General features: G+C 41.6%; 1 protein-coding gene across 3 annotated transcripts in view; it reads right to left on the bottom strand.

Moving 5' to 3' along the window:
• The window catches only part of CEP120 (centrosomal protein 120), a 40,692-nt gene extending 14,335 nt beyond the window's left edge, over window positions 1-26,357 (bottom strand). For all 3 annotated transcript variants that reach the window (XM_066616738.1, XM_066616740.1, XM_066616739.1), the window contains exons 1-17: window positions 26,143-26,357; window positions 24,165-24,321; window positions 23,504-23,615; window positions 22,307-22,448; window positions 20,482-20,630; window positions 19,819-20,016; window positions 18,662-18,889; window positions 18,034-18,238; window positions 16,784-16,961; window positions 11,673-11,822; window positions 9,997-10,179; window positions 7,306-7,402; window positions 7,059-7,211; window positions 5,592-5,681; window positions 4,360-4,452; window positions 3,572-3,733; window positions 1,346-1,468 (exon numbers count right to left, since the gene is read on the bottom strand). In XM_066616738.1, the coding sequence (XP_066472835.1) occupies window positions 1,346-1,468; window positions 3,572-3,733; window positions 4,360-4,452; window positions 5,592-5,681; window positions 7,059-7,211; window positions 7,306-7,402; window positions 9,997-10,179; window positions 11,673-11,822; window positions 16,784-16,961; window positions 18,034-18,238; window positions 18,662-18,889; window positions 19,819-20,016; window positions 20,482-20,630; window positions 22,307-22,448; window positions 23,504-23,615; window positions 24,165-24,321; window positions 26,143-26,191 (2,469 nt within the window). In that variant the 5' untranslated portion in view covers window positions 26,192-26,357. The remainder of the gene's footprint in view (window positions 1-1,345; window positions 1,469-3,571; window positions 3,734-4,359; window positions 4,453-5,591; window positions 5,682-7,058; window positions 7,212-7,305; window positions 7,403-9,996; window positions 10,180-11,672; window positions 11,823-16,783; window positions 16,962-18,033; window positions 18,239-18,661; window positions 18,890-19,818; window positions 20,017-20,481; window positions 20,631-22,306; window positions 22,449-23,503; window positions 23,616-24,164; window positions 24,322-26,142) is intronic.
• Between the last annotated feature and the right edge of the window lie 366 nt (window positions 26,358-26,723).

Here is a 26,723-nt window from a genome sequence, read left to right on the forward strand (position 1 = left end):
GGGACCTCAGGCTGGGGCATCGCAACGCCCCAGTTCAAAAACCACTGCTATAGGGTAATTTTTTAAAAATTGCCAGCCTCCTCTATGGAATATTCACCAGTCCAAATTAACTGGCATCCCAATTGTAATGTAAAGAGTTCAAGACTATGACTCCGGGACAAAAAATGAGGTTTCTGAGTATGTAATTGTCTGGGAATTTGAGAGAGCCCCTGAACTTAGCTGTCACAAGAAAACGCTCTTTTTCACATTCTTCCCAACACTGCACCCAAAAAGGGACAAGAACTGCTTTTCTCGGGGGACACCATGAGAAATCAATCTTTTTTCACAGGCTCCGAGTATTTGTTACCCACCCCAAGTCTAAAGCATAGACATCTTGGGATTATGAAAACAAACACATTCAGCATAGTCAAATAGGCACCTTGTCACATCTCTCTTAAAAATAAACAAGTGTAATTTTAAAAACAAACCCAAGCAATCAAAGCGATGAGCTCTACAACCTAACTGCACCTATATGGCAAATAATGGTGATGAAGAAAGAACCATTTGCTAACAGCAGCCATGTCCCTAACTTATCATTATTTCTCCTACACAGATATGGTAATAGCAAGAAAAACCAAACCACTAAGAACATGTATCATATCACAGGTCTACAGGAAAAAAACAAAACACCTTTTTTTAGTTGACAAGGATGTTTGAATGAATTTAGGATATTTTTGGAGTGCTGAATCCAAAAATAGCATCACTTTTGCCTGACTGGCTCTAGTTTTGGGAGTATGGCATAGTCACCTTATATACCAATTCAAACAGCTTCCTCATGAAGAAAACACCATGGCTTCCTCACGAGGAAACTACTTGAATCAGCATTTAAGGTGGCTATGCCATACCACCAAAACTACAGCAAACTGGGCAAATCCAATGCCATTTTTAGATTCAGCACCCCACATATACACAAGAACAGGCCTAACTTTTAAGACAACAAAATGTATGTAGGCCTGTGTAATTTATTCTAGATCAAACCTGATTTTTTTAAGAGTATTCCACTTGATCAGCTGTTCGTAATAGTATGGAAAATACTGCCTCAGATGAACTGAAAGGGTATGTGGCTGCTCCAGAGCTAAGAAATCCCATCCTTGGCCTGGCTTTCAAAGCACCAGCATCTTCCAGAAGGAATTGTGTTAAGTTTACATTCATACTGATATTTTGTAGCTGGGTCAAGAACAGAGTTTTTTTTTTTTAAAAAAAATTCCTTAAGTGCCTTTTTAAAATCTGTTGCAAAATGCAGTATGTTTCAAGCATCAGGAATGGGTTATACATTTGAAATATTTGTCAACATTCATAGACATACCTTCTCTAAAGTTAAAATACTGATTTCTGACTGCAAGCGGATTTCAGGTCTGCTGCTTTGCTGCTCCTTGAACTGTTGAAACTCTTTTTCCAGAGCCTTATACTTGTTTTCTGCCTCATGCAGCTGTTTTAAAAAAATGAAGCACTTGAGCGGAATGTATACCTGGATGACAATGTAACACAACACTGGGGAGGAACACTTTTCCAAGCAAGAACCTATATTTATAATTATTTCTAGGAGACAGTCATCGTAAAAGTAAAAGAATCTACTATTTGATGAGAAATATGGCAAGAAAGCTACATTTTCTTTCTCTATGAATTACCTAAAATACTGAGGTAAATCTGCCTGCAGTCTTTAGCTATACATCTAGCAATGTATGTAGTCATTAACATTTATATATGTAGTCATTAGCATCTTCTCTACTGCAGAGAAGACAGGGAACATTTGAAATTACCAGTTCTGTACTTGATATAGAAAGTGCATCAAATTCAGCATCTCAGTTAATTAGAAAAAATTAACTAAAGTTGTTTCAAATATAAAAATTGAGCTTTAAGTTGTACATAACTGGGTAACATATTCAATCTTCTAGAAAAGGTTTTGTAAGCAACAGTGTGAGCAATAACAGTGAATTAGCTAATCAAAGCTACTCAAACTCAATAGAATTTAGGCTTTGTTTTTTCTCCTCCCTCCAGTTAGCCAGTCTGATCCAGTTGATCTTGGATAAGGACAGCAAACCCAAAACACAAATTTACTGAATAGCTCTGAATAAATGCCTATCAATTGGAGTTCCATGAACTTCATATGATAATGATGATAAATCAACAGTTTGGGGGGGGGGACAGCACACCAAAAATACTTTTCACACGGGGGAGCATATTTTCAGAGAACCAAGGTTTTCCTGAGCTGTATAAGACAACATACGTTTCTGTGCTACAGCATGTAAACTACACAATGTATTTATTGGAGGATATTTATGCAGAGACAACTTTAAAGCTGTTCTGTAACGTTAGATGAGGCAGTCTCTCTCTCTCTCTCATTTATCAACTATTCCTTTCTATTGAATATTGAGATTTAACTTACAGGTGATACTTTCACACAAGACAAGCTTATCACCCACTAGAAATAGTAGCTTCATTGTAGTCATGACCCCCACCTTGAAGAACTTCTTGGTTTTAGAAACAGGCTACCTCAGAAGGCCAGGTAAAAGGGAGTGGCAACAGGATGCCAGTATCTTGTTGACTTGTGTGCTCGAGGAGGCATCTGGTGGGCCACTGTGAAATATAGGAAGCTGGACTAGATGGGCCTCTGGCCTTATCCAGCAGGGCTCTTCTTACATTCTTCCTGAGGAAAACTTGCCAGATTTGTACTATTGTTTTAAAAGAACACTTAATTTTTTTTTCTTCTGTCAGGACTTTTGAGTTGCATTGCTGGGTGTTGCGTATTATTACTGACCATTTTTATGACTATTACTATTTTTCTTAACTGATGTTTTATGATTTTAATTAAGACTATCCTGTGGTTGAAAAACAGCATATAAATGGGAAAAATAAACACTACAGCAAAAAAAAAAAAAAATGTACAAGGCTGAAGTTAGAAACAAACACCCCCCAGCCCCAAAAAAGCCAACCAGGCAATCACAATCTAGGTGACCAAGAGCAAGAGGAACTGTCCTGTTCTATAGAAGCTTCCAGTTCACCAAGACACAAAATTTGTCACTGAACATTGTCTTGATGTATTTCCAAAATGCTTCTAAAATGTATTTTGAAGCCATGAAGCTTCCGAGGTGACCTTGGGCAGGTCATTAGCCTCACTTACCTCACAGGGCCGATGTGAGGACAAAAGGAGGGGAGGAACCGTATACACCACCCTGACCTTCTTGGAGGAAGGGCGGTTTAGGAATGTGAGAAATAAAAAAATTTTTAATATTGGTCTTAATGAAAAAATGAAAAAGGATGGATGTCTTCACAGAGTATCAAATAAACAAACCTTAATGAATTAAAAACCATTGGGTGCCTGAATAACACTTCTGCCATTGAGAGCTTCCTCTGTGAATGCAACAGGTGTTCCTTGGGTTCACAAAGGAAGCTTCCATGTGCAAAGCGTGTTTCCAGTGGTAGAACTGCAGGTTGGGATGTCATCCTTTTGTTCTATTCAATACAGAAATACCAATTTCTATCTTTAAGTAAATATTTAACTACCTTGGCAAAAAGGTAAATTTTTACTCACTTGTTGATGTAGGCGGATCTTATCTTCTTCCAACTGTCTGATCTTCAACTTCTCCAGCTCAACTTGGTGTATACCATCTTCTTTGACTCGCCGTATTGCATCTTGAAGCTCCTGAAGATTCCGTTCACGTTCTGCCTGGACTTCTTTTTTTGCTCTTTGCAGCTTAAAATATTGTAAACCAGCAATTTTAGAACTGCAAGTTAGCCAGATAAAAACTTACCATACTTCGCTTAGCATGCATATTTGATTGCTGGTTTTCTCAAAACCACCTTTTATTGCCAGCATGCATTTCCATGATTAACTTTTCACAACCTGATGTACCTGTGTGATCTATGTTTACAAAAATTACATTCATCAGTATCTTTGGAGCTGAGACTGAAATTCTAGTCTCCAGCTATTTTTTTTCCTCTACCAGTTTTTATGTCAGAGTGGAGCACTGAGTTAATTTTATACTTAGTATAGAGATATTCAAAATATACAAGTGGTACATTTTCCCCCATTCAATGCCAATGAACTCTGCCAATGAACTAGAAAAGTCCCTAAATCATGTACCATAATCTCCAGGAAGAGCAGAGAAATGAACTGCCTGAAACCCTGGAGAGCTGCTGCCAGTCAGTGTTAACAATAATGTGCTATATGGACCAATGCTTTGGCTTGGAATAAGGCAGTTTTCTTTATTCCTATGTACATCCAAATGCAAGTCTAAGCGTGAATTTGAATCATTTTTGTTGTATTTGGCTTTCCCAAACGCATATTAGTACAGACAACACTGCCTGGCATATATCTACCTCAGTTTCAGCACTGACAAGTTGTTTTTCACGCTTCTCTAAGTCGGTCAAGGTTTTTTGAAGTTGTTCTTCCAAAACTGTATACTCTGCAACCTAAAAAAGCAAGATGTTAAAAAAAAGAAAAATTAAAATATGTCTAAAAAATAAAACAACAGTCCTTGGATGATATCACATAAATCAGATCTCAGGTGAGTCTGAAAACCAAGAAACAGGTATAAACTGTAAGTATAAGGAATTTACTTGTACAGTACACATAAAAAGTGAATACCCAAATACTAAGCACTGGAAGTTCTCAGCCCTTTGGTTTAATCTACTGATAGAAACCTCAACAGGACCATGTTGATTGTTCTTTTTCTACCATTAGAAGTACTATCAGTGCTTTTTCTACTGTTTTCATACCTGTACTTGGTATGGCACTGCCTGGCCTTCTCCCCACGGTACACCTGACTGTGATTGCAGTGGGGCTGCCTTGGCAGCACTCACTTGGCCATCTAGGCCCTCTGTGCACTCAAGTCACTTCTGGGTTTGATGAGGCCTGTATGGCCTGCCATGCCTTCAACAGTGGCTACGTTTAGATTGCCTCCCAGACTTGATGGCATTTCTGCATCTGGCCAGGCTTTCAGTGGCAGCTACACTCAGGTCTGCTCTGAGCACAGCTGTACTTGCATGGCTCCCAGAGCCTGTAGCAGCAGCTGAATCCCCACTATCAACAAGGGACCCTCTAGGTTGGGGGAGGGGTTAGAGGATAGGCTTGGTGGCAGTGCTGCCTACAGAACAAGCAAAGTTTCAGATGCAGTTCTGGCCTGCCAGGAGAAAGGAAGGGGAGGAGCATGAGGCAGAATGATGGCCAAGTCCATGTCAGGCCTCCAGGTGCAGGAATATGAAGCTGCTGCAGACAGCAGAGGATGAGGGTTAACAAAAGCAAGGCATCCCTAAAGGAATGTGACCTACTGATGCCCAAAGAAGGCAGACCAGCTTGGCTCCATGCAGCAAGGCATGTGTGCTGTATAACCTCCTCCTTGTGGATGCTCCCTACAAGAAAGAAGCCAACATCTATATACCATTCACAGTGCTGGAATATCTCTAAGGTTTGTTAGCCATTGTGCTCTCATACATGTTTATGGATTACAATATATGCCTGGGTTTGTTGCTTAATATTTTGCCTCCCCACTGCCAACTGTCATGATAATTCATTACACTGTGAATATCTAAGACCAGAAAAACAGCCTTACTTTTTTCTTTACCAAAGCTTCTCTTTCCCGGTCCCTTTTTCTCCACTCTTCTGCAAGAGCTTGCATGTGAGCCAGCTCTTTCTTCTTCAGCTACAAAAAACAGACTTTTTAAAAAACATTTTTAGTTTTGAAAACTAAGGGTTTTTTTTTTGTTTGATTTAACACACAAGTCAGCACTGCTTTGTGGGAAACTTTTCTCCTTAAGAACCTACCAAAGCCAGGTAAATTAAGTTCTCAAATAGGCTTTAAAGATTCAGGATCAAGCACTTAGATACATAGAACTCACATTATCATCACTGAACAGATGACTATTTATAGATCTCTTCATGTAAAATTAAGTTATTCAGACAATAGTTTTGCAAAAACATCCAGTAAAAAACAAACAGCTTTAGGCATCATAATTACAATTTTCTTAAAGGATTCAGAAATATTACCAGTTTGTATTATTAACCCTAGGTTAATAATTACAGCTGCCATGTGTTCCAAGATATAAACAGGAGAAAGTCTTTAAATGGATTCAAAAGTACACGTAAGTTTCAATTTGAGGTCAACTAAATGTAGTATGGAGGGTAAGAAAGTAACCAAAAATTGAAGAGAAACAAAAATACATCACTGACCGTTGCCTTTTATCTGCCAATTCGCATCCATGTCTCTAGACAGGGGACTTTGTATTGAATTGCAAGGCCCAGTCTGTAACCACATGTAGCTGAAATTAACCTGCAACCAGGATCAGCAACCATGAGGCTAGTACTGCAAAACATTTGGGATTCTCTGCACTTCACTGTAAAAAATGGCATAGTCTAAAGATACAGCTCATGACTGGTACTTTTCAATGTTTGAGAAATGGGCAGCATACTATAAGAGCTTCCATCTCAGTAAATGAAGTTGGATGCCAACTTCTGCACCTAATAACTAGCAAAAGATACGATCCATCTTGAAAATACAACTTTTCCAGAGTTTTTGTTTACATATTCATACAGGTAAGTTTCAGAACTATTTTTAATATATTAATGCCTGAGTATATCACAAAGTTACAGTGAGATGCCTCAGGGTCTGATTCCTAGTAAATAGAGTTGTGACTCAGAGACTGGATTATGACATAACAGCTATCACTACCCAACACTTTCATGTAAAGTTGTTACATGGCACAAACGGGTATGACTGGCATGACTATCCTGAGATAGCTTAAGAAAGTTGACCACCAAAGAGCCATCCATGATGGCAGAGCCTTGCACTTTTACAATTTGGTAGCAACTTTAAGACTTGACATGCCAGGATGAACTTGACAAGCATATGATGCTTCTATACAAATGTATGGATCATGAATTGGCATCCTCTATAAAAGTGCTCTTTCCATTACTCTAGCCACCTGAACTACAAACTAACTGAGATCTCTTTCATTATCCTAACAATTGCTTTTTTTTTTAGCATAGCCTTTACAAGTATAACAAAAAACTACAAAGAAACCTGGTTCTCAAACAGATCTTCTTGTATTTCTTTCCACATTTCCAATTCAAGAGCTGCTTTGTATTCCAGAGTTTCTCGTGGTTTTGGCTGGACTTCTGCAACATTATAAGGCTGAAGCGGAGGGGCTGGCAGGGGTTCATCAGCACCTAGACCCTAAGTAAGGAAAGCATTTTTAATGACAGTGAAATTCTTCTCTCTCTCTCTCTCTCTCTCCCCCTCTAAATATGAAAAGATACATTTCACTTACCCGAGAAGAATCAGTCACAAGAACCTCATGCATTTTCACAAGCCCATAATCTTCTAGAGTCACAGTATATGAAAGGTCTGCTATCTTGCTGCTTGTCCTACAAACAAATATCCAAAACATTTAATTTCTTCTTTCGAGACTGAGATAGCTACCTACTAGTCTTAGGGCCAAATCCTACCCAACTTTCCAACATGTATGCAGCCATGCCAATGAGGCATCCACTGTATTCTGCAGAGACTGAGTAGTCATGGAGGCCTCCTCAAGTTAAAGGAAAATTTGATCGCTTACCTTGGGGCTACATTGGTCCTGGAAATTTGGATAAGATTGGGCTCTCAGTTTACCAAGAACCATACAAGAAATTCTTTCAAAAATTCAATTTTTAATTATTATTTTATTTAAATCACACACACCACATTTAGTTATATAAATGAAAGAAACATGTACAGTTGCTCATTTACTCTAAAGTCACAAAATTACAATTTTTAAAAAGCAGGACTTCCCCTTTTCTCTCAGGAGTTGAGCTTTCTCTGGCACAAGATGAATTTTGATATAAACTGAAACATGTGAATAGTTGAGACAGAATGTTCTTTGTGATGGCGACAGAGGAAGATAGTGCTGCAGGTGGTAGCAGCTCCCATTAAGGACACTAATGCTTGTCCAGACCCTTCTGAAATGTTGGGTAATCACAAGTATCCACAAGACTTCTTGGCAAAACACAATTCTTACTTTAATTAAGCCTTTCTTCCTAGATCAGCGTTTCTCAAGCTGTGGGTCGGAACCCACTAGGTGGGTTGCAAGTTAATTTCAGGTGAGTCCCCATTCACTTCAATATTTCATTTTTAACATAATAGACATGATGTTGCTATGGTACGTGACTGCATTTGGGGAATGTTACAGATGATCAATACTTTTAACAGGCTATTGTGTATACGCTTTTAACAATGATAGTAAATGGGACTTTCTCCTGGGTAAGTGTGGGCAGGATTGCAGTCTGGGATTGTTAAAAATTGTCCTGCTTGATGATGTCACCTCCCATCATGACATCACTTCCGGTGGGTCCTGACAGATTCTCATTCTAAAAAATGGGTCCCGGTGCTAAGTTTGAGAACCATTGTCCTAGACCAAAGTCTCTGATGGCTCTACTAGGCTCTACAGTATAGTTTAAAAGGGGCCATGAGACCCTGATAAATCACATGGTTAGCAAGATATGTTCCTTTTAAAGAGGGTATAGTCTATTTTTCTTTTAGCCTCTCCTAGAATACTAGTGACACCCACTGCATTAGTTACTGTACAGCAGCAGCACATTTCAATCACTTACACTGTGGTGCTGGCCACTGAGTTTACTTGTAGAATGCCCTTCTCCTAACAGATACTTCAAGCCTCCTTCCATCCTGCACTGAATCCAGACTCAAAGTCAACATACCCCCCCTCAAAATCGTTTCTAACTGCCTTGACAAGACCAGCTGAGATACTTTTCCTTAACCTTGGAAATCTCCAGGTTTACTTCAACTTGACATGATCAGAATTCACAGAAGTTTATTTCAATAAACCCATTCAGAAGCTGTAGCGGTTTCTTCAAGAATGAAATTTTTAGTCATCTGTGCACCAGGAAGGAACAAGTTTTGACCAAGTGTTTATTTTCTTCACATCTTCAGAATGTATGGGTTCAACACCTTGAGTTAAACGCATGTGAATCTAAAGAACTGTTTTAATATTACATCCACATACAGTTGTGAATGTGTGGACACAGGATGGACACAGCCAGGTACCTACTATTTTTTTCCAAAACAAATGTTCTAACCTTTCTAAAAAACAGTTACAGTGTTACTAAAGAATCAAGATGCTTCAAGAATTTAAAGATTGAGCTGACTGCCAGGTAATGTGCAGCAAATCTTACACATCTACATTCATTTCCTGAGCTTCCTTTTCTCCAATTTTTCACCATGTTTAAACTCAGCAGCTCCCTATGCTAGTTACAGCAGGTACTACCAACAAAGATCTGACATTTAAAACAAATCACCATGCAGGACTACAAATACTTTTCTGTATCAGTGACCTGAGTGACACAATGTGCTAAAGCTATATTTGGAGGAGTGCCATCTAGTGGTTACTAGGTTCAGGTACAATCAAGATCCATGTTTCTTCAGCGGAGAGAATCATCTCTAGATTACTTACTGCAACGTTCGAACTTTAAATTTTGAAACAAAATACTGTCACACAACATTACAAAACCTTAAAAAAGTCAAACCATGTGCTGTAAATCAATCTTCACAAATTCAACAGACAATAGTGAGAAGACTGATCAAGATGGCTAAGTTTGGAATCTTTGTGTATATATACACACACACACACGTGGACAATTAATGCGTATTAATACCAAGTGCATGTTTTTAAAACATATGCACCTTTTAAAAGCACTACAGACCCAACAGAGGATGAAGGTAATTTACGTCCCAAACTGCTCTTCTACTGCCTCCAATGAGAGGCAACTCATTGAGGCAACTTTAAATTTGAAAGAAATAAGTTTCTGGCTAAGTTTCTATAGTTGAAAAATCTGAAATGTAAAATCCTAATTTCCTAAAACAATACTAAACATCAAGTTTTCATGAATCCTAAAAAGTGTTCAAGAAGACCTGTAAATACAAAACTGGTTCGAACAAAGAAACTTCTATTTTTCAAAATACACTGTACCCTTGTGCTGCTGTAACAGGGACTGTTTCTCTGAAGGTCTGACGCCAGCACTGCTCCCCGTTGGCACCTAGAAAACGGGTTTTTTCCGTGGTCAAAACATTTGAAAGCTGAAGTCTTGCAACTCCCACGAGCAGGTCTTTGGCCATTTTGTCTTTGTGCCATAGCTCCACCAGTAATGGTAATCTGAAATACAGAAATACCACAGGTAAATAACATGCACAAAATCTCAATTTGTTCTCACATACAGCCCTTTTCTTTGGTGCCCTGGTGAGTCTCTGCCTACAGCAAAACAAGAACCCTACCTTCCAGACAGACATGTAGCATGTAAGAGCTCCACTGGCAACACCTGGCCATTAGAGCCACAATGAACCAACCTGCCACCCAGTCATGACTTCTGAAACACAGTGCCCCATGATGGTCAGAGAGTCTATGTACAGCTATGTATCCTGCCCTCTATGAGAAAAGTAGGATAATGCCCAATTGCTAGGAAACTGACAATGATAAAGATCACATAAACAGAAAGTACAGTTTACAACATGAAACATTACCTGAGCTAAATTGGCTACTGAATTAGGAACAGATATCTTTGTCATTTCAAAACTCTTAAGAATTGGCAACTAGTTTTTCATAAAAGCAGAAAAACATACATAGACAATAAGAAAAGTTATGCTATAAAACAGTGGTTCTCACCTAGGAACTCATAAACTTCAAATGACAAGAGAAAACATTCCAGCACTGAAGCTTTTCCCAGTTCTCTGTCCCATGCTACCATCACTACTAAGCATTCCACTTGTAAAATTCAATATACTTCTTGTAACAAGCTGTGTGTAAAGGGTGCGCTTGCTTCCAGCTAGTGTTGAGCATGGCATTGATATATTTTGAATATGCCCACCAGTGTTCATGGCACCTTGCAAACTAACTACCCTGAAGCCTCCTATAGATCCAGCAAAACCAGACTCGTCTGCACACCTATAAGAAGGGAGTCTTCCATCTCTCCTAGCCCTCAGATCACACACATGCTCAGCCCACTCTCCCCAGTTCCCCCATCCCATTTCTCTCCTAGCCCTCAGATCACACACATGCACAGCCCACTCTCCCCAATTCCTGCACCCCCCCTCTCCTTCTCAGTGCTTAGTTTCTGTATTTGCTGCACATCAAAACTTTCACCAAGTGAATCCTTCATTGTGGGAAGGACAATCCTTTTCTGAGCCCTGAATCGTCCCTCCCAGACTTTGTGCAAAAATCTTTGCAAAGGAGCCTATCTGAAGCAAGGGGGGAAGGGGCAGCTTCAGACTCCCACCTGAAATTCAAGAGACAGGCTCTGCTCTGCTCTGCCAGTACAGCCATGCTCACTGGACAAATGGAACAGGTGCTACCTCACTCTTTTGCACCTGCTCGTGCTGCTCTTTTAGACCCAGAGAAGAGAAGCTTCTCTCTCTCTGCAGGACTGATGCAGGCTTGGAAAATGGCAGCACCCACTGCCAGATTCCAAGATGGCGCAGCCCAGTTCATTTTGCCAGTTTCCAAAATGGCGCCCCAGCTCATTTTGCCAGTATCCAAGATGGCGTTGCCCACTTTTTCGTGACCCACCAAAAATTGGGTCACGACCCACCAAGTGGGTCACGACCCACAGTTTAAGAACCTCTGCTATAAAATATTGCTAGTACATATGCTACCTGAAGAAGGTATCCTGAAGCTGATGGGGCATAGTTGCAAAATCAAAAGCACAATAGGACTGGGGAAGGAAAACTTCCATGTTTTTTCTCACTTCTACCGGAGGATTTGTCATAATGGGTGCAGCACTGCCAAAAAATGGATATGAATACCTATTGAGGAAAAGGAAATAAAAATTAAACCAAGCTGAATTCCAGCAGTACATGACTTTACTTAAAGCTCCTAAATGAACTTCAAGCTAATTATAATAACTGCTTGAAGCAATGTTTGAACACGGAAATTAAGTAAGTTTTCCACCAATTCAGCTTTTCAGCATCTCAGTCTTCAATGGAAATGTTGCATTATGCTACATTTTGAATTTTCCTTTTCTTTGAAAACAGGTGAGGAGGTTGAGCTGGTATTCAAACCTGAAACACTGAACTGTTCCCCAGCACATACTCCAAACATCAGCAGAATTACTGCATTACAGACAATGGAATGCCAAAGCTTCACTGAACTCAGACAAAAGTTACACACTAAAGTCCATGAAGGTAGTTAGGTCAGTAAAGATTAGGTGAGTGCTTTAAAAAAAAGCAACAAGCATGAACACTAGTGTCATCACAGCCTGAAAACATGGTTTAATCCACAGGTTGGCGTAGGATTCCAAGTTTATGGCAAATCTTGGAAAATTAAGAAGTGACAGACATCCATTAAATAAAAGTTATAAGAACTGTATACTGGAAACGATTCATGCTATATAAATAGTGGGCAGGATCTAGGTTTCCTTCTTAGTCTATACAGGACAGTCTCCTATCCATGTTCCTTAGGGATACAATTACCATATGACTAGTAGCTACTGTACTCTGCTTTCAACACAACTTTTCTCAATATAAAATCAGTTTAAGACCAGAACTAGGCTGGGGAAATTTACAACTAGGATGATAGAATGAAGAGAACAGGGCACCTCTACACCTAGTCAACTTTTGATTAGAATTACCAATCTTGCAGACAGAAAGAGATCAAACAACAACAAGAAAGCTATGCAGTCAGACAGCCAGCAGCAGGGTGGGGGCTATCCAGTGTTCTGCATAGAGTGCCACATGTATGATTATATGCCTCTGGGGCATAAGTCATGGGTGTGTCCTCAGTGCAAGGAGCTCCAGGGTCTAAGGGAACGCGTCTGCTCCCTTGAAGCCTTGGTGGCCAACCTGGAGAAGCGCATACAGGCAGAGGAGGACCGTGAGGAGACTTCCAGGGACGATCAGGCTTCGTCCCAACATCAGGTGTGCAGCTCCTCGGCTGCCCCGGGGGGGGGGAAGTCTTGGGGCTGGAGGACGTTATCCTGGAGAGGAGGGAATAATTCCCTGGGGGGGACCCCTTCTCCAGGGGACGGGCCCGTATCCGAACGCACTCAGGATACTCCTCGGCGGGAGGGGGGTCGGGGGCTTCTTGTAGTGGGGGATTCGATTATTAGAAACATAGAGAGGGGGGTTTGCGACGGATGTGAGGACCGCATGGCGACTTGCTTGCCTGGTGCGAAGGTTGCGGACATCGCTTCTCGTCTAGACAGGCTGGTAGACAGTACTGGGGGAGAGGTAGCGGCTGTGGTGCATGTCGGCACCAACGACTTGGGCAAGTGTAGCTGGGAGGTCCAGGAGGCCAAATTTAGGCTTTTAGGCAGGAAGCCGAAAGCCAGGACCTCAAAGGTAGCGTTCTCTGAAGTGCTACCTGTTCCACGTGCAGGGCCAGCTAGGCAGGTGGAGATCAGGGGTCTCAATGCGTGGATGAGATGGTGTAGGGAGGAGGGGTTTAGATTCGTTAGGCACTGGGGAACGTTTTGGGACAAGCGGGGCCTGTACAAGAGGGACGGGCTCCACTTGAACCAGAATGGAACCAGAATGCTGGCGCATAACATTAAAAAGGTGGCAGAGCAGCTTTTAAACTGATCCCTGGGAGAAGGCCGACAGGAGCCGAGGGGCATCCGGTTCGGGACTCCTCATCCCTATGGGATAAGGATGGGAAGGTTAGAGAACAAGACAAAGGCAGAGTAGGAGAAATTGGGAAAGGTAGCGTGATGGGATGTGATAGACGGTTTGGCACAATGAGAGGATGTGGGGACAAAGGAGCAAATAAGCAGCCCATCCTGGGGCATTCCGTGTACAAATGCTTTTATGCAAATGCCTGAAGTCTCCAAGCAAAGGTGGGAGAACTGGAATGTCTGGTGACAAGGGAAAACATTGACATAGTGGGCATAACGGAAACCTGGTGGAATGCGGATTGTAGAGATTGAAGGTGGGTCCGACTCCACCTTAGAATCTCTGTGGGTTAAATTACCAGGCTTGTGCAGCGATGTAATACTAGGGGCGTGCTATCGTCCTCCAGACCAGAAATCGGATGGGGACCTTGAAATGAGGAAACAGATCAGGGAGGTGACAAGGAGGAACAGGGCTGTAATCATGGGGGACTTCAACTATCCTCATATAGACTGGGTCAATTTGTGTTCTGGTCACGATAAGGAGACTGGATTTCTTGACATGCTAAATGACTGTGCCTTAGAGCAGCTAGTCACGGAGCCCACCAGAGGGCAGGTGACTCTGGATTTAATATTGTGTGGTACGCAGGATCTGGTTAGAGATGTAAATGTTACTGAGCTATTGGGGAACAGTGATCATGCTGCGATCCGTTTTGAAGTGCACGTTGGGGGAAGAATACCAGGCAAATCTCTAACAAAAACCCTTGACTTCCGACGGGCAGACTTCCCTCAAATGAGGAGGCTGGTTAGAAGGAGTTTAAAAGGGAGGGTAAAAAGAGTCCAATCTCTCCAGAGTGCATGGAGGCTGCTTAAAACAACAGTAATAGAGGCCCAGCAGAGGTGTATACCGCAAAGAAAGAAGGGTTCCACTAAATCCAGGAGGGTGCCCGCATGGCTAACCAGCCAAGTTAGAGAGGCTGTGAAGGGCAAGGAAGCTTCCTTCCGTAAATGGAAGTCTTGGCCTAATGAGGAGAATAAAAAGGAACATAAATTGTGGCAAAAGAAATGTAAGAAGGTGATATGGGAGGCCAAGCGAGACTATGAGGAACGCATGGCCAGCAACATTAAGGGGAATAATAAAAGCTTCTTCAAATATGTTAGAAGCAGGAAACCCACCAGAGAAGCGGTTGGCCCTCTGGATGGTGAGGGAGGGAAAGGGGAGATAAAAGGAGACTTAGAGATGGCAGAGAAATTAAATGAGTTCTTTGCATCTGTCTTCACGGCAGAAGACCTCGGGCAGATACCGCTGCCCGAACGGCCCCTCCTGACCGAAGAGTTAAGTCAGATAGAGGTTAAAAGAGAAGATGTTTCAGACCTCATTGATAAATTAAAGATCAATAAGTCACTGGGCCCTGATGGCATCCACCCAAGAGTTATTAAGGAATTGAAGAACGAAGTTGCAGATCTCTTGACTAAGGTATGCAACTTGTCCCTCAAAACGGCCACGGTGCCAGAAGATTGCAGGATAGCAAATGTCACGCCTATCTTTAAAAAGGGAAAGAGGGGGGACCCGGGAAACTATAGGCCGGTCAGCCTAACATCTATACCGGGTAAGATGGTGGAATGCCTCATCAAAGATAGGATCTCAAAACACATAGACAAACAGGCCTTGCTGAGGGAGAGTCAGCATGGCTTCTGTAACGGTAAGTCTTGCCTCACCTTATAGAATTCTTTGAAAAGGTCAACAGGCATGTGGATGCGGGAGAACCCGTGGACATTATATATCTGGACTTTCAGAAGGCATTTGACACGGTCCCTCACCAAAGGCTACTGAAAAAACTCCACAGTCAGGGAATTAGAGGACAGGTCCTCTCATGGATTGAGAACTGGTTGGAGGCCAGGAAGCAGAGAGTTGGTGTCAATGGGCAATTTTCACAATGGAGAGAGGTGAAAAGCGGTGTGCCCCAAGAATCTGTCCTGGGACCGGTGCTTTTCAACCTCTTCATAAATGACCTGGAGACAGGTGTGAGCAGTAAGGTTGCAAAGATTGCAGACGACACCAAACTTTTCCGAGTGGTGAAGACCAGAAGTGATTGTGAGGAGCTCCAGAAGGATCTCTCCAGACTGGCAGAATGGGCAGCAAAATGGCAGATGCGCTTCAATGTCAGTAAGTGTAAAGTCATGCACATTGGGGCAAAAAATCAAAACTTTAGATATAGGCTGATGGGTTCTGAGCTGTCTGTGACAGATCGGGAGAGAGATCTGGGGGTGGTGGTGGACAGGTCGATGAAAGTGTCGACCCAATGTGCGGCGGCAGTGAAGAAGGCCAACTCTATGCTTGGGATCATTAGGAAGGGTATTGAGAACTAAATGGCTAATATTATAATGCCGTTGTACAAATCTATTGTAAGGCCACACCTGGAGTATTGTGTCCAGTTCTGGTCACCGCATCTCAAAAAAGACATAGTGGAAATGGAAAAGGTGCAAAAGAGAGCAACTAAGATGATTACAGGGCTGGGGCACCTTCCTTATGAGGAAAGGCTACGGTGTTTGGGCCTCTTCAGCCTAGAAAAGAGACGCCTGAGGGGGGACATGACTGAGACATACAAAATTATGCAAGGGATGGACAGAGTGGATAGGGAGATGCTCTTTACACTCTCACTAACACCAGAACCAGGGGACATCCACTAAAATTGAGTGTTGGGAGAGTTAGGACAGACAAAAGAAAATATTTCTTTACTCAGCGTGTGGTTGGTCTGTGGAACTCCTTGCCACAGGATGTGGTGATGGCATCTGGCCTGGATGGCTTTAAAAGGGGATGGGACAAGTTTCTGGAGGAAAAATCCATTATGGGGTACAAGTCATGATGTGTATGCGCAACCTCCTGATTTTAGAAATGGGCTATGTCAGAATGCCAGATGCAAGGGAGGGCACCAGGATGCAGGTCTCTTGTTATCTGGTGTGCTCCCTGGGGCATTTGGTGGGCCGCTGTGAGATACAGGAAGCTGGACTAGATGGGCCTATGGCCTGATCCAGTGGAGCTGTTCTTATGTTCTTATGTTCTTAAGCAACCTAAAAGCCCAGTGAAGTCTGCATTGTTCTAACAGAAAAACAAAAAGCACATTTGCACTTGCAAAAGAACTATGAACAGACATGAAGTACCTCAATATGCAATTGACAGGAAACCCAGCATCCAGATTATGAATAGTTCTTAAGTCTATTGAGAAGCAGAAATGATGGGATGTTGCTGGAACAGCAATTTTTTGCCCTGTATTAGATTCGGTGGCAACAGATGCATTGCCAGGCTGAGTCTGGGTAGCAGATACTTGAGGATTCAAAGCTGCAAACATAAACAAATAGTGATTTGACTTTTCAAAAACTCAGCTTTTGTTCAAGAGAATATCATTTCTCAAGACTTAACAGCCAAGTTACGCAGCCAAGTTATGCAGTACAGGTGCAGCCTATTTATCCACGGATTTTTTATCGTTGATTTATCTCAACGAATGGGGTGGGGTACTGAATGTCACACACACCTTTGCCTCCTTTGCCCTGCGCTGGCGTCTTGATCCATTTCCAGGCAGCCCAAAACACTGCAAAAAGGCTCCGCCTTGCCCAGGCAGGGAATAGCCCTGGAGCCCTGGAAGAGATTCCCCTTGCAAAGGAACAGTAACATTCCTGGAGCCCCTTAGCCAGCTGAGGCTGACGAGGAGAAGGGGGGGCAAGAACCTCTGTAGCCTGAACACATGCATCGAGTTGGAGGTGGAGCGCTCTCTCTCTCAGGTGCCATAGTAACAGAGGGGATTGCTTTAAAAGAGAAGAGGGGATTGCTTTAAAGAACCCAGGGAGTGTTTGCCGAATTCCCCCCCCCCATGATGCAGGCTCTGGGAAGCCTTGGAGAGAGAGGTGATGGTGAGCAGAGAGCTGGACTACAAGTCCCAGAATGCTCCAGGGCAGAGGAGTTTCCATGATGGTGGTTGGGAGGGCTGCAGGAGCAGCAGCAGCAAGGAAGAGGAGGAGGAGAACCTGTAGTGCTGTTGGGAGGCTGCCTGGGACACAGAGGCTTCCCAAGCAAGCTCACCATTCCAACTGTGAAAGAAGCAGGACAGCTGGCAACAATGCTGAGCAGGGGAGGGGAGGGAACTGAGAACAGCTGCCTTAGTTTCCTTCCAACCGGAAGTGTCAGGCTGCAGCCTATTTGCTCTATGGACTTTAACTCTATGGACTCAGCACAACACGTTTTTTGTTAATCGCACCAAGTAACGGAACGGAACGAACGCGGATAAATAGGCTCTACCTGTAGTGATTAAGCACCAATGTTTTTGATATTACAAACACAGTTCAGTCTTGGCTTTCAAAAACTCGGTTTTCTATAAATGTACAGTTATGTCTACAAATGTCCATGCAGCCCCTACCTTTTTTCTGTGGTTTTGGATTTTTGTCATATTGAAGACTTTCCACTTCACTTTCTGTTGCATCCTCTTTTATGGGAGAAGAATGACTAATCTGAGGTTGTGCCGTATGGGAGCCTTGCTCAGGTATTATTTCTTGATTATGCACAGGAGACAAGGCTCTCTTCACATTTTCAGGCTCAGCCTTTGAAACTGGTTGGATTACAGGCTAGAAAAAATATACAATGTAAAAGTAAACTTCTTTTAATGTATATAATTTCCCTTCCAGGGGAGTTGAGAACTATTCCCCCCCTCATAGCTTTTTTGCGAGGGCTGTTTGTCTGGCATTTGGTTGTTGAGTGGATATCCGCCCTCTGAAATACTGCTGTGACTTGACTGCTTCCCTGGTCTAATTTGTTCCCCCAACGATATGCGTTAGGTTTTTGCTTTGCTTTTTATGCTTCATTGTTGAATGTTAAAATTAATGTTTTAATGATCTTATTCTTTCTACCTGTTGTGATACTCTGTACATTTATTTATGGAGTTTTGTAAGCTGCCTTGGGCATTTGCTTCGACATGGGAAAGATGGGATATAAGTTATTCAATAAAATTAATAAAAATGTAAGAAAGAAATAAAATTAATCATTTGTACCAGAGAAATTTTACTGTCTCTCTGTAGAGATACTGATACTCCAACAGTGGGTGCCATATCCAAAGGCAATGGTGGCAGTTTCTGTCGAGCTCTGTTAGGTGGGACAAGAATGAATGCTCCTTCAATAGCTACTGGTTGTTCATAGATTTCCACATTTCCTTTCTTCAGCAAGCCAGTAAGAAGTATTTCAGTGCTTCCAAGGGACTGGTCCCCACAGCAAAGATGGACCTATTTTTTAAAAAAAAGCGTCATAAAAATAACTAGGATACAGACCATATTAAGAGAATACTGTAGACACACAGCTGTTACCAACAAACCAGTGACATTCAAATTGAAACACAATGCTATTTACCAGGAATGTACTTATAACAAACAAATGTATCTTCATTAGATTAGGTTCCCAAATATCAAAATCTTCCTCAGACTTTTTTTAATCATCAAAGATTTACTCCTGGCAACAAATGAACAAGACACAATTCATATCCATAAAGGGATGGGAAGAAGAGAAGGCTAAAACCATTCACTACTGATATTGGGGGAATTCTGCATACAAATAGCATGCAGAATTATTGCCTGCCATAAATTAATACAGAAGCATGTTCCCTGAACGTGCATAGGGTTGCTGAATTTGGATTCCAATTCGCTGTTAGCTGGGTTTGAAATGCCATGCAACGCTGTGTTTAACTATCTGTTGCTGTGAGAAGCATAAACCTGATAATAAGTGGGTGTTTGACTCTGTCCTACTCAGGAACACAAACCTAACTTGAGGAATTGAGGAAATTAAGGCCATGACTTAGAAAGTTTTGAAATACAAAATTATAGAAGGCTGCTTTTGCTTCCAGATGTACCTGAATGGCTGCTGTTAGAAATAGAGTCCTGAATTAGGTGGATCCTTGCCTTCATCCAGCAAACCATGTCTTACATTCTCAGGATTCATATTTTGGGATAACAGTTGGCTACCCATAAGCTGGATCTTAGAACTCTGTGTATCTCACCGTCCTTGATGCAAGACTCTTAATTTAGTGTACTAGTGACAAAAAGTGTTTATGATTGCTTCCTCAAAGTTTTCTTAATGTCCAAAGATGTACACTGCACTTTGCTTTGAAATTCAACTTCTCCTTTTTCAGTCCAAAATACAGAAATAAGGAATTAGTTACCTGTAACTTTGAGTTTGCCAGGAAATAAGCTTTTAGAACATCAATGCTAGTGCGTATTTTAACAGATGCTCTCTCTGGTTCAAAGTCTGGATTGATCAAGTCAGTGAATGATTCATTAGTGACATCATTGCCCAGCAACGAATAATAAAAGAAGAACTCAGGCTGTCGTTCTGGAAGTTTCATGGTAGTAGGTATTAGCTGTTATAAACAAAGGAGAAGAGGAAAATGTATGAATTCTTCAAAATGGCTTATTAGAAATTGTGAATGTTATGAACACACAAGTGTTTCCAACACATATTTCTCCATATTCTAAAAGTCTATAAAAGTATTTAAATATTTTGTATATAACATACGTACAATACACAGATACAAATAAAAGTTAACAGAATATTCAACATCCAGGTCGGATTAACATCCGTACTCATTTATGCAATTTGCACCCATCAAGAGAGTGACAAATTTACTTTGAATTTCATTTTATTTTTTAGCTGAACATTCTACAGCCTTCAAAATATAAAGGCTGGGCCACAATATCAAGCACAGTCTGTTGCAGCAAGACATAATCCTCCTGAATGTCACCTTAGCAGAATTTGTTAAGTACCAGAGAGATCAGCCCTTAAAGCCAAATCATATAGTAGTACTAAGACAGTGAATCACTGTTACCTGTTCTAACTGTGTAGCAAATGCAATAGTAACAGACAAAACAAAGAAGTCTCTGCAATATTCTGCGGGTCCAATTTGATGATATCCTTCCTCTTCATTCAGCACTGCTACAAGGTTCTTGGGATCTAATCCAGGAAGTGGAAAAGGTACTTGAAAAAAGGAAAATGAATATTTTAGCAGGGGGAGAGTAACTGGCCCACCTCACCCCAGCAGTGTCTGTTCTAGTGGCTGTCTGCTGGTATTCTTTTGCATCTTTTTAGATTGTGAGCCCTTTTGGGACAGGGAGCCATTTAGTTATTTGATTTTTCTCTGTAAACCGCTTTGTGAACTTTAGTTGAAAAGCGGTATATAAATACTGTTAATAATAATAATAATAATAATAATCTTCAGTTATAACCTGAACCAAAACTAGCACACAAATGGGTGGATCATACACCACCATTGGGAAATTTTTTTAAAGTGTGAAAATCATATGGAGGCCAGAATAATCAATAAATCCAACTTGTGTTAGGCTTCTATGATGCTGAATAAATTCAATATGTGTCATAGGCCAACGTTCTCGTATAGTTGCCAATGTCCACAACCATTTCACCTCAAAGGAAATTGGTTCCCCATCTTCTCCATCAGTAAGAGGAGTTGCAAGAAGACATCAGCACTGCATTGATTTCATTGAGGATCAACAAATATTTACCCGAATAAACTAAAGTTATCAACTCAAGTTCAAAGATTGCAAATCTAGTATTGCGATTTATAATTTAAATTTTGTTGTACAAAAAAATCTTGCTCATAAATTAGAAGAATTGAACATAGCTAGTAAAAGAGAACAAAGGTACAGAGACGAAAAGGAGCAGTTTATAGTTTGTTTATAGTTGTTCGCAGTCCAGTGCAATCCCTCATGCTAAAGGCTAACCATGACATAGCAGCCACGGAACCTGATCTTGTAAATACAGGATGAGACTAATTATTTGCATGGGTTCCATTCCAAGGACTCACATGGATGGCAAAAAACGCACTATAGCAAATCAACTGAAAAAACAAAGTTTCTTTGCTCCTGTGATTTAAAAACAGCCTTGCTGACCTTTGTGATGTAAGGTAAGAGTCATTAACAATCCATCAATCAGTCCTCCTCCAAGAACTTACAAAGAGCTGAGAGTTTACACTAAGCCCCTCCCTTCAACAATGCAAAGGGATCACCTTTCTTTCAGGTGCTTAGGGGGAAGGGAGGAGTCCATTGGGGAGAGAAGGACTGATGGATTGTCAGCCAGCTGCCCTCTCTCTCTCTCTCATTAAGGAGGCTATTGTTAAAAGGACTGTTCAGTTTTTTAAACTGATTTTAAAGGGATGCACTTTTCCCCTTCTCCAGGGATCAGCACATTCCTTCTCATCTGCAGGGGCCATTCATGTTGAGTCAAATCCGTGTATAAAAAAATCCATATATAAATAGGCTGGACCTGTAACTCCAATATAGGTAGATAACCATTGCCCTCAGTAATTGTAAACACTACAATGTCAAATGGCATTAATCTGGAAACTTATTTTTAATCTGATACACAGATCAGTTCATTAAATAACAAATATAAATCTATACAATGACTTTGTAACTTAAAGTGCACAAAGATGAAAATAGTCTTCCAAGAGCACCCAACAGATTATATGCAAAAGATAATCCATTTGGTAAATAAATAAAGGGAAAATACATAGTAGGATGAATTTGCTAATAGTTATCACAGATGCTTCAACATCTTGAAAGACTGGTGAAGTCATAGGATTTTTCCAGTTCCCAGAACATAAGTGGATTTGGTAAAGGTTTAATTATGCTACTAACCTGCTATGTCTCTGGGAGGTGCTCCCTTTGCTTTAAAGCCATCCACAGATGCTTTGACGTCAGTTTCTAACATTAAACTTAATTGTATTTCAGATTTAAATTTTGTATATTTATTGCTGAGTAAAGGATACCATTTTGGTGGCTGCAGAGTTTTGTTTTTTAAGAGAGAAATGGGAAGAAAAACACATAATAAGTACTTTGAGTAATCAGCAGATAATATGCAGCCAAACTAGAAATGTGTTTTTAAAAGACTTTAAAATTAACAAGATCAGTTTTCCAAACTTTTTGGCAGGAGGGCCACATCTCTCTGACACTGTGTCAGGGAAAAAAAAGAATTAATTTACATTTAAAATTTGAATGAATTTACATAAGTTTACATGAATGGATAAATTAAAGATGAACTTATATGAACTTATATGAACGAATGAAGGTCTTGCAATAGCTCAAGGCCTATAAAAGGCCTTGCACAAAGCAAGGCTGGCCTTTCCTTTGCTGCTGCTGCATCACAGACATGAAACAACAAGCAGTGGAGGGAGCCCTCATCCCACAGCTCACGCGAGAGGTCAAACAGTCGCCCTCACGCTGAGAGCAGCTGTGTCGGGCCAGTGCGGGCTCCAACAAAACTCTGGAGGGCCATAGGCTCATTGGAGACTGGGAGAGACCTTGACGGCCGCATGTGCATTGAGAGACCTTGACGGCCACATGTGGTCCCAGGGCTGGGGTTTGGGAACCCCTGAACAAGACAATCATTCCATTAGACACACATTGCTACGACTGTACTACACTTGAAATGACATCAATTTATATTGGTCCGCATTATATAAGTAGATTTTAACCCCCAACTTACCTAAGTCAAGGGTGGATTTTGAAAGGAAAACAAGACAAAATCTCATAGATGACAAGCTACACCTCCTTGAATTCTCTCCTCTGAACAACTGTTAAAAGTCCAGGAGTCCTAAACTTGAAAGGTTGACCACCCCCGATTTCTAGCATGCTTTCTAATGTCTAGCATCCTGATCTTTTCAATTCCCATTACCTTATCAGTTTACAACACAAAACCACCATCATAATTTTGAGACACTGAGCTGGTACAATAGAGCATTCCTTGCTATATTTGCTGGTACCTGCTGGTAGACGTCTTCAACAGATTGGGAAACTGGAAGGCTAACACATAGTGTGGTTAGTTATAAATAATACCTGTTTCTTCTCTTGAGCAGCTCTTAAGTCTAGTACAATGTAACCTATAGCTTCTTTCACTGAAGATAAATCCAAAGCAAAGCACTGCAGCTTTATAGGTGTACGTTGTAATCTGCAAGGAAAAAAAACATATGAAGCTCAATTTGCAAATGTGTATTCCAATGGTACAAGCTTCATTTTCATAAAAGTCTTTAAAAACTTAACAGAAAGCTCTGACCCTGGTTAAATGTCAAACTGTTAAAATTCACTAAATGCTCTAAAAACCAATACCAAGAGTATTTTCTTTCCAAAATAAGAAAATGTTACCAGTTTTACCATCCAAGAGCCCAATCCTACGCATGGCTACTCAGAAGTAAATCCTATTATAGTCATTGAGGCTTACTTCCAAGTAAGTGTGGATAGGCTAAGGCCTAATCTCACATTCATGAATAAATTAGAAACTTTTGATAGGGTCTAGTAAGATTATGGCACTTAAATATAATCAAGATGAATCTGTTTCTTAAGTAACAAGGCAGACCAACAAAGGTTGGTCTTAACTTCAATCCACTTCCAGTCAACATATAGAACAGGGATAGCTTTTCCACTACAGTTTGTGAATATTTAATATGAAGGAAGGAGGAAGAGCTGATCTGGATGACTCTAAAAACTCTTAGAAAGTAACCTGTGTTGGTGAAGAGCTTTTCTGTCAAGTTCCCAAGCCAATTCTGTAGCAAATTCAGGTTGATCTGTATGTTCCACAGGGTCTGTTGCTAGAAATTCACCATCAAACCTTGCTTCAACCACAAGTGTATGTTTTGGTCGTTTGGGAAAATAACGCCCTGGAAACGGAAAAAAATTGTTAGGAAACTCTGGCACAGACAGATGAGAACAACAATATGAAACAATTCTTTACAATGACCCTAAATACATTAGAGCAGTGTTTCTCAAACTGTGGGTTGGGACCCAATAGTCGGATCACAAGCCAATTTTAGGTGGGTCCCCATTCATTTCAATATTTTATTTTTAATATATTAGACTTGATGCTACCACAATATGTAACTGCAGTTGGGGAAATGTTACAGACCTGTACTTTTAACAAGCTACTATGTGTATTCTTTTAACAGTGATAGTCAATGGGACATACTACTGGGTAACTGTGGGCAGGATTGCAGCCTAGGATTGTTAAAAAATTTCTTGCTTGATGATGCCACTTCTGGTCATGACATCACTTCCAGTGGGCCCTGACAGATTTTCATTCCAAAAAGTGGGTCCCAGTGCTAAATGTGTGAGAACCACTGCATTAGAGCACAATTCACTTATTCAAAATCTGTTCTTAAAATCCAATGAATCTTTCAAAGATCTTGCTGAATACTGCATTCAAAAATACTATTCTCCAAGGAAAAACAGGAGCTGATTTTTCACCAATCCTTGACCAGTAGCAGCCAATCTAGATTATGGACTACAGAAGGCATACAGAATGGCTGCCATCTTGGAACACAATTGGACAATTGCAAGTAAACATGCACAGGACTGGGATGCTTACTTTGCTATTTGTAAATTTACCTACAGATGGAGGAAAAAAAATGAAGGTCTACTTGACCTTAAAACATAAACACAGTACAACTTTTTCCATGTTAAATGCATTGGCATAAACTCATTTTATATTGACTGCAAACTGAACCATTATCTACTTTTATGTTTGACATACTTCAAAAAAGTTTACTAATTTTTATCCAGCATGGTACCACTGCCCACTGTTAAATTAAGAAGCAGCAATACTTATTTGTAAAGAGTTAATGTGCAACAATATGCTTCTAAAATGTGAGGTACTGGGGCTCAAGGCTGCAAAAGAAGTTGCAACAACTATGCTCTCTTACTTTAACTGAAGATACACACCTATAGTATCTAAAATTTTTGTCAAGTAATCAAGCTCAAATTATCACTTCGACTTATCCCTGGGTAAATCAGAGGGCAGAGCTTTTCAACTCTGAAAAGTTTCTTTCTCTGCTCAGCTCAGGCGGGCACCTCCTTAGTTTCTATAGTAACTTTCCTGGGAAAGAAGTATATGCCCTGGGTCCCTTTGGGGAGAAGGGTGGGATAAAAATAAAGTTTATTATTAATTATTATTATTATTATTCCCAGCTCATAAATAAGTAGAGGTGTTTGTTTCCAGTGACTAAGATAGGTTTACACCCTAAGTCTTTCTGAACACAACTGGCTTACTTCAGAGTAAGGTAAATAACAAACACCATTTTCAAACAGATCTAATTGTAAACATGGGTGGATCCATGGGTGCATGGCCTCCCCCAAATTGTCACACCAGCAGGGAGTAAAGTCAGGAGCTAGGGGAATGGCCACTGGGTGGGGCATTAGACACCAACAGAGATGAACTGGAATGGGAGCCCAGGTCTACTTGACAGGTAGATCTGGGATCCATGTCCAGGTGGGAGCCCAGGTCTACTCGCCCAGCAAACATACACAGAGACCACAAGCTCCACTGGGAGCCCAGGTCTACCCACCAGGGTTCCAAGCCTGGGCTGGAGCCCAGGTCCACCCACCCACCTGGTAGACCTGGGCTCTGGTGTCCAGAGAGTGATCATGGCCCCCCCGACTGCTGAGCCCCACAGGGTCTTCCTGCGAGGCGGCTGCGCTCGCTCTACCTTCCAGGATGGAGACGACGATCAGAAGCTGATCGGGCCTGGCGCCCATTCTTCAGGCCGGCGGCGCCCTCTGCCCTGCAGGACGCCCGCAGCAGTCGCGTCCCAGCAGCCTCCACCCCAGAGGGACGCTCGCTCGCTCCCGCCGGCCCTGGGCCCTTTGGCGCCGCTAAGCAACGCAGAGCCACGGAGACGAGAGCAGAGCGACGGCTCTGCAGCGCCCACCACTTCCGAGCCTCCCATAGCAGCTCGTGACTCTCCTTCAGAAAAGGGGACGAGCGCCACCTGCCGGCGTGGCGGGAGGCTGCAGAGCCCAGGCACGGCCGGGAGAAAACCAAGCCAAGGGGCAGGCTTGGCGTGGCTGAGGAGTGGGAGAGATGCTCCGCACAGTGCGAACTGCTACTGCTCTCGGCTTACACGCCCACAAGCCACTGCACTCCCCTCGAGATGAACAGAAAACAAACTGAGCAGACACACACAAAGACACCTAGTGAAAAGAAAATGGATGTTAACCCAAGTGACAGCAGGGACGTGTGGTGGGTGGGGAGGCAGGTGAAGGTGAGGAGGCAGGTGGGGAGGCAAGT

Source organism: Tiliqua scincoides, chromosome 2 (assembly GCF_035046505.1).
Source record: "Tiliqua scincoides isolate rTilSci1 chromosome 2, rTilSci1.hap2, whole genome shotgun sequence".
In the NCBI taxonomy this organism is placed as follows: domain Eukaryota; kingdom Metazoa; phylum Chordata; class Lepidosauria; order Squamata; family Scincidae; genus Tiliqua; species Tiliqua scincoides.